At 33.2% G+C, this 7890-nt stretch overlaps 2 protein-coding genes across 2 annotated transcripts; one reads left to right on the top strand and one right to left on the bottom strand.

The window, feature by feature from the left end:
• Positions 1-2738: 2738 nt before the first annotated feature.
• Positions 2739-4547, bottom strand: LOC132268328 (histone H1-like). Its single transcript, XM_059769185.1, has 2 exons — positions 4192-4547; positions 2739-4106 (listed from the first exon to the last, which is right to left on the bottom strand). The coding sequence occupies exons 1-2, from the start codon at positions 4267-4269 to the stop codon at positions 3642-3644; spliced, it is 543 nt and encodes a 180-aa protein (XP_059625168.1). The 5' UTR covers positions 4270-4547; the 3' UTR covers positions 2739-3641.
• A 2014-nt stretch (positions 4548-6561) lies between these two features.
• LOC132268327 (leucine-rich repeat extensin-like protein 3) lies at positions 6562-7632 on the top strand. The gene has a single exon (XM_059769183.1). It carries the CDS (start codon positions 6656-6658, stop codon positions 7196-7198), a length of 543 nt encoding a protein of 180 aa, XP_059625166.1. The 5' UTR covers positions 6562-6655; the 3' UTR covers positions 7199-7632.
• Positions 7633-7890: the final 258 nt, after the last annotated feature.

The raw sequence follows: 7890 nt of genomic DNA, 5'->3' as shown, positions 1-7890 counted from the left end.
AAAATGTGTCCCTCGTTTTGTACGTTTACCAGTCCGTACATTTTACGCTTGTCCCACTAGCCTGACCTCCACAATTTCTATTGTACTAATTTTTTTTGTTACTCTTTTTTCGAGAAAGTATATTTATTACTAGTAGATTTTTCTCTCTACGGTTTTCATACGTAGTATTATTCTGACTTTATTTGTGGAGTATTAGTGAGTAAAGGTATGATATTGAATATTTAAAGGATATTTTATCAGGAATAATGCTTAGTTACGCACCGGTGAATAATTTCACCTACTAACCCTTTATGTGTTCTAATAACAAAATAACGCATCCGTTTTAATAACAAAATAACCCACACGATTCGCTGCTTTTTCGAATTAATCATTAAATAAACGTACAGGACTTTTTTATTATATAAAAACAAGCGTGTTATTTTGTTATTAAAATACATAGATAGTAAATAAAGTGAAGAAAATTATCCTTTTATCAGTTCTTAATGACCTAAGAGTATAACAAATTTGTAAATTGTTTATTTGGGAAGCATGGAATTCATGTTTGAAATCGTAATTTAAATTAATGTCAGTATTAGTGTAATAAATATTTTAGTATTTTATTACCAAACCACTTGCATAATATGGCTATCAAATTGTAGACGTTGCAAGGGCGTATAGTAATTTAGCAGTGGGCAGTCTTTCTTTATAATAAATTGACCATCTAATTCTTAGTGGCAACACAAGTTTCAAAATTCACCGTTACAACTGATCTCTTTCATTTGTAGCCGTTGGACGCATTTATCACTATCTTTAGGAGATGATTTTGACGCAGTCCTGTTTCTATATATATATATATTTTGTTCAACTTACCAAAAAAAACTTTGCTTAAAATTATAACCAAAAAATAAAAAATTATCAAAAAAAACAGAGTTACAGTGTTCATTATTTACACCACTTGAAAAGAACAATACTTAGTCCTCTCGTTAGTGAAAATTTTTAACATATTCATCTTTGAAGTGGATCAATAATAAATAAACATGTTATTTTTAATTATTAAATCAAAAGTAATGAATACATAATATCATATTGAAAGTATGAAATATGCTGTACGATTATATTATTGGTTCCTAATTAATTAAAGAAACGTTAATGAATGCATATAGGCTGTAACTTATCCATATATATCTGTATCTCCCATTCTCCATTGCTACACACTCGAAAAAGTAAATATATAATAATTGACTTTTTTTAAAAGAAATTCAATTATTAGACTATGATACTCCAAAAATTAAATAAACCGACAAATAATATATATATATCTTTTGTTCCTTAATCAAACTTTTTTAGGCTTGTGATGCAATTAATCTATATTAAGAAATGCCTATTCTTAAAGCAATTCTTAAAAAGCATCACCAGTTTGACAAACAATTTACTTAACACTTCTTGTAAATGAATAGACTTTATTTCACTTTCAAGACTTCATTCATTAGACTAAATTAATCCAAATGGTCCCACCATTAGTATTATTGATTCAATGATATCACCACCCAGGCACACCCACCACAAGTAAGCTCACCTATTTTAGATTGGTTTTTCAGCCTATATGGGATACAATCAGTTCGTAATTTGCTATTATTACACATCTTTATGAACTAGTTCGTTTCTTTAATTTATATAGATATTTGCTCAACCATTATTGCGATCCGTGACTACAAATCATAATTACAAATTATAAGAAAGTACATAGCTTTTGCCTGAAAGCTTTTATGAATCTATTTGATTCTATTTCTGAAAATAATGTTTCATAAAAAAAATAAAATAAAAAACTTCCTTTTGTCTTCTGAAAATTTTTTTCTTCTCTCAATTTAATAAAAAATAATTCGTTTTGATTATTTGGCTTCTGTCTGCTTGCTTAGGTCCAAAGAATGAAACCACCCATTTGATTGGTGTTCTCTTTTTCTTTTTGTTCGTATCTTCTTTTTAACCAAGCCATTTGATTGGTGTTATCTTTTTATTTACCGGCTTATGCTTTTGTGACTAATTCAACTGGGCCCTACTATGAAAATACTTGTTTATCACAGGAAGCAAAAGAGAAACGGTAACCACATCAACTCTTTTTTTGTTAGCGTATTTTTTTATTTGAAATATCAACTAACAAGTAAGTTTTGTATGGTTAAATCATCAAGGGAGTTAATATTAGCGTTGTACGGTTCTACCTATATATTTTGGTGATTCATTTTTTTTTTTTTTATATAAATAAAATTATCTAATGTTTTTATATTACACATTAATTGATTCTTATATTTTTTATATCATAATTACCCTTATTTGATAAGAATAGAACTCTTGTAAAATCCGTCCATTATTCTTTCTAACTCACACATGTTTTTTTTGAAAAATTCTCTAACTCACACATTCTTGTATCTTTTTTGGACTTCCGTTAAATTTATCAATTGTTCTCTCTGAAAACACATCCCTTTATTTAATCTTCTTTGGACTCATGCGCATTTCATGACTTAAAACACCTTCATTATCTTATAGTACGGGACTCTATATGAATTTAATCAAACTCACTTCAGTTCCAAACAAAAACAAATTGGCAACAATGTTAGGACTCCATATGAATCTAATTAGAGACCCACTTCAGTTCCAACCAAAAACAAATTAGTAAAAATGTGATTGAAATTGATTCAACTCAAAACAACCACAAAACAAACTCAAATTATGTACCTACAAAATCAAGTATTGTGTGATGGAAGTACTTTTTTGTAATTTTATTTTGGGAAAATAGAAGGGTGAAAGTATTGTGTGATGGAAGGACTTTTTTTTACTTTTATTTTGGGAAAATAGAAGGGTGGAAGTATTGTGTGATGGAAGGACTTTTTGTAATTTACTTTAGGAAAATAAAAGATGGGAGCTAAAAGAGTGGAGCGCTAGAGGATGTTGGTGTAGGCCCAATAAATAAATGAATAAATAAGTGTGATATTTAAAAAAGAAAGTGCAAATTAAAGAATCAGTACATACCATTGGATGAAAAAGAAAAAAGAAAAGAAAAAAAAAGAAAGAAGAAATTTTATTTATTTATAATACTAATAATTATTTTTGTAATTCATTCAAAAGGCGAGTCATTACAGTTCCATAATGCGTTGAAATCCACGCACCTTGTTTTGGGGTTGAACAAAGCAAACCAACTTTTGTCCATTGCACTTCCCTGTTAACTTTCCCTCTTGGGCTTGGGACCCAGAGTCAGAACAAAACGATCTTACCAAACACATTGGGCCATTGTGGGCTGCATAGTTTCAAGTCCAGGCTTTTCAGCATTGCAGTTGGTCCATTGGTCTAGTATGCTTTCTAAAACAGAATACACATTACACACACACACGTGATAGGAGCACTAGTAGTGAAAGTGCTTTAAAATCTAATTTGCACCGAATTAAACTTCAAAGTTTCATTCCAGTGAAAAGTGGTTGGTCACTGAGTCAAACTGAACAACACTACACATGAAAACCAACAACAACAAATTTTTTTGGGGGTAAAGAAAAAAACACAAAAGTTCATAATACAGTCTTAGTATGACTAAGAAAACAAAACACAAGAAGAGACTTAAAAATTGTAGCATTTAAATGTTTTTCTTCTTGACAAACTACTACTAGCATTGGTTCTCATCGTCTCGAAGCCCTCTTTTTGTTCAAACCTTCTGGTGTCTTAACTTGACTCAATCGCTTCATCTTCCCATTGGTCACCACTTTTTTAGAGCTTTTGTCAGCCATTGATTTCTTCTTCTTCAAAGCCTCTGGAGTCTTGACCTCACTTAACCTCTTTCTCTTCTCGCCCTTCTTAGGACTCACGTTGCTCTTCGCCTTCACGCCCTTCTTGAGATCGCTCTTCTTTTGCGATCCTTTGATAGTATCAGACACCATTTTCACCTTCTCTGAAGCAGAGACCTTGTAAGAGTTGTTGATTTTCACTAATTTCTCAGATTTCACCAACTTCTTCAACTGAGCTGACAATATCTTCCTGAAATTTGTTGGAAGCCCCTTATGGTGTTTCTCCTCCATGAATTTGGCTATCGCCGGTTGGCTCGAACCCGTCCGATCCTTCAGCGAAGTGATCGCTTTTGTTATCATCTGTAGACAACATATAAGTGAAATCAAATTCTTGATATACATATATATACATAGAGAGAGAGGGAGAGAGAGAGAGAGAAAGAACCTGCAAGTAGGGCGGATGGAGGGTTGAAGGAGGAGGACTAACAGTCTTCTTTCTTGCAGGAGCCATGGCTTCTTTCATCAACAATTGGGAGAATTTTGGATAAAGATTGAGAGGGAATGTGGGTAGTCTGTTTATAAAGAGGGCTGGAGTTGATGTGCTCAAATTTTCAATTTCAAATTTCGTTTTTGGCGGAATTTGTAACGATTAGGTGTAGCTGTTTGATTGGCGAACTATTGAGGATTTGGATCGGTACGTTTTTGTGATCCTCTCGTGCGTGATTCAAATAATCATGTCACTGATGTACAACGTTGAAAGGCATGGTTGATTTGTGATTAAGATGCTGATGATATGATCGTGGGTTCGTGGACTGAGATGAAAGGGGAGAAGATTCTAGTAGAAAGCGGGGGACATAAAGTAGACTAGGGTTGCACAGAGTTCAGTATGTATTTTGATTTGAATTCTAACCATTGAAAAAATAACCAAATTAATTTATATTATAAAATAATTACATTTTATGTGCACATAACAATCTTTTACTCTAATATTAGTAGCATATATATTTTCTAGGCATTTTTGAAAGAAAAACATAACAAAACGGATATTATAACACTAATTTATGTCAAATTTTTTTTATTGAGAGGGTGTTTTTACACAATGTGAAAAGAATAAAAATATTACACACTTTTTAAAATAGAATAAAAAAGAATAAGGAACTTATTTCTTCTAGAAATTATTATCCTAAGAGCATCCGGGGCGGCACTCTCTTTAGAGTATATTTGTGTCAGTTAAGGGAGAGAAGTGGACGGTATGGTGAGAGAAGTGGAGTATTTGTTTCGTGGAGAACACTTTATTTTTTGTTTCCTTTGTTTAATCAATCTGACTGAAGGGAAAAAAGCAAAAGGCAAATATGGATGAGATAAATTAATAAAATAATAAATAGAGAATGAGATAATTGGGTTCCACACGATGACACATATGGATTAAAAAAAATAGAGTACCACATTATTACTTTTTAGTTTACGTGACGCTTTACTTTTTAAAAAGTAAATAGATAATTTGTGTTGCCCACACCGGATGCTCTAAGCCTACTTTTCTAATCCAGATAATGCTTCCCCTAGAAAAGCCAAGGACACGGCCCTTCTACTCAGAGGCAGGTACATACACGAAAAAGTTTTTAGAGATCGAGATTGATTTTTCATCCAAAACGAATATATATATATATGTAAAAGAGAAGAAAATAGTAGTGGTTAACCTCTTCCATTAAATCCGCAACTGTGTTAAGCTGTTGTTGAATAAAAAAAGGGTACTATCTTGAAGACTAGGAGCTGGACTTGCATCACTCCCCTATAATTGCAGTGGAGTGAGAAAGGTGACATTCGATGCAAATAAAATACGTAACATCGTTTGGTTTGCTTTGATTTCAACAGAACCGTCTACACGTGCACTTGCGTCTTCTCCGGCATGAAAGCATTCGATGCATCATGCACACGTAGGATCCGTCTCCCTCCGGTTATTGGTTTTGCTTTTGCACACATGCATTCCGGGCAATGGCATTGTGCTGTTGCTGAGGCTACCACCAAATATCACTTTCTGGTACTATTTTAGTGTGTGTTGTGGTGTGGGTGGAAACAACTGTGATATTAAAATTTTATACTCTGTCTTAAAAAGAATGTCTCTTTTAGAGAAGGGTAATTTATGAGTCACAATTTTTCAAAAGAAATAATTATTTTGAAATGAAGAGAATATTAATTATTAATTGGGGCAAGTTTAAATAAACTATTTTTTAAAATTCGTCTCTAACTCTATTTTGATGATACCATATTCATTCCAAGTGCAGGTTAAGTTAGCATAATCAAGGTAGTACCAATTTGGGTTGGATTCTTTTGTTTGTAGAATTATTAGTTCAAGCTCTCTCAAGTATCTTGAGCTAGCTGATTTGGCTTATAATATGAGCTGGCTTGATTAAGCACATGAACTCAGTTCATGAAACATATTACATTTAATTTTTTATTATTATTTTTTTAAATTCACACATTTAATAAACAAACTAAAAATTGAGTTAAAGTTCAATCCATGCACATAATAAACAATCGCATGTAACACTAGACTACAAATTTTAGTGGTCATGAAATTAATGAAAATGAATTCAACCTTTAACAAATTAAATATTTATATTCAGCCAGAAGTGATAAAATAATTATTTTTTTTTTGCTTTTCATTTATAAATAAATAAAGTAAGATAGATATATATATATATATATATTTTTTAGAAGTAAGAGAGATATTGAAGTTGCTGAGTAACCCCCAAGAAAAATATATTATTTATAGTTGTCCATCTTACGCATATGATAATGGTTGCGTGAAAGACAAAGAACATGAATAGTGGCGGCCATCAATATATATGCATTCATCATCTCCAACTCTCAGATCACTTTCCATCTTTCCTCTCTGAAACAACGATAGAATGAAGATTCCCCAACCCATTCCACTCTTATCTCTGATTCTAATTCTACACTTCAATGTCTCGTCGCCAATGTCCACCATCACTGCAATGTCCAAAGATCAGATAGATTGCACGTTTTGCTCCGCCTGCGATAATCCATGCCAACCAATACCGTCGCCGCCTCCACCATCTCCTCCCCCGCCAGCATCGGACTCCAACTGCCCGCCGCCGCCATCTCCTCCGCCACCGCCCTCGTCGGATTCTAACTGTCCACCACCGCCGAGTTCCGGCAATGACTACAACTCGCCTTCCCCACCACTGCCGCCGTCAGTTCCCACATTTCAATATTACTCGCCACCGCCACCAGTGGGTGGCGGTGGCGGTGCCTTTTATCCACCGCCGAACTACTACAACTATCCCACTCAGCCACCCCCAAACCCAATACTTCCCTATTTCCCATATTACTATTACAATCCTCCGCAGCCTTCTTCGGTATCCACATTGAAAAACCACCCAATTATTCCATGCGTTCTTCTTTTTCTTACATTCCTCTTTTTTATCTAAAGAAAGAGAGAGAGAAAAAAAAAAAAATAGAAATAATACAGATTCTCATGAATAACATTGCCATTGATGCTGTGTCTTTAGGGGTACTTGCCTGGTTCTTATCGAAGCCAACCCAAAGGAGAAAGAAGCATTTGTTCGAGAATAAGGAAAGCTAGCGTGATTAATTGAAGAATTCGCGTCTCACCTATACTCCACTTTTAATTATGTAATACTAATCAGGTAATTTTTTTGTTTCAGTTGCTTGAAAAATAAAGTACTGATCTATTAGTGATTTTTGTAAAACTGTATGTTTTTATATTGCATGTAATTGTTGTTGGTAGATTCATTTTTGTTGTTGTAATTAGTTGAACTAAGTAGTGGAGTAAAATAGTAGTATTTGAATAATTTTCAATTTAATGGCTTGAATGAATTTGCATGTATTAATTACAAGTACTGTCAAATGATCCTTGCTCAATTCAAGAGATATATATATATATATGCATCTTATCAACTGATTGACAAGATGATTATGGTAAAATATTTTGGTATTTTCCTTAATTTCTTCTTCTTCTTGAGTGACTTGTATTTTGTGGGCGACAAACTGACAAGTAGAGTGCGGTGGAGAGGATATGGATGGATATGCAAGGAGTTATTTTGTGAGCCTAAAAAAAGACACTAGGTGTCACTCAAATATTTTATTTATAAGCAGTCAT

The sequence above is a fragment of the Cornus florida genome, unplaced genomic scaffold (assembly GCF_030987335.1).
Source record: "Cornus florida cultivar Cherokee Brave unplaced genomic scaffold, ASM3098733v1 CherokeeBrave_3.0.0_Hap2_Chr08, whole genome shotgun sequence".
NCBI classification, from domain to species: Eukaryota; Viridiplantae; Streptophyta; class Magnoliopsida; order Cornales; family Cornaceae; genus Cornus; species Cornus florida.
Note: the sequence above shows the minus strand (reverse complement) of the source record. Positions and strands in the feature narration are given on the sequence as shown.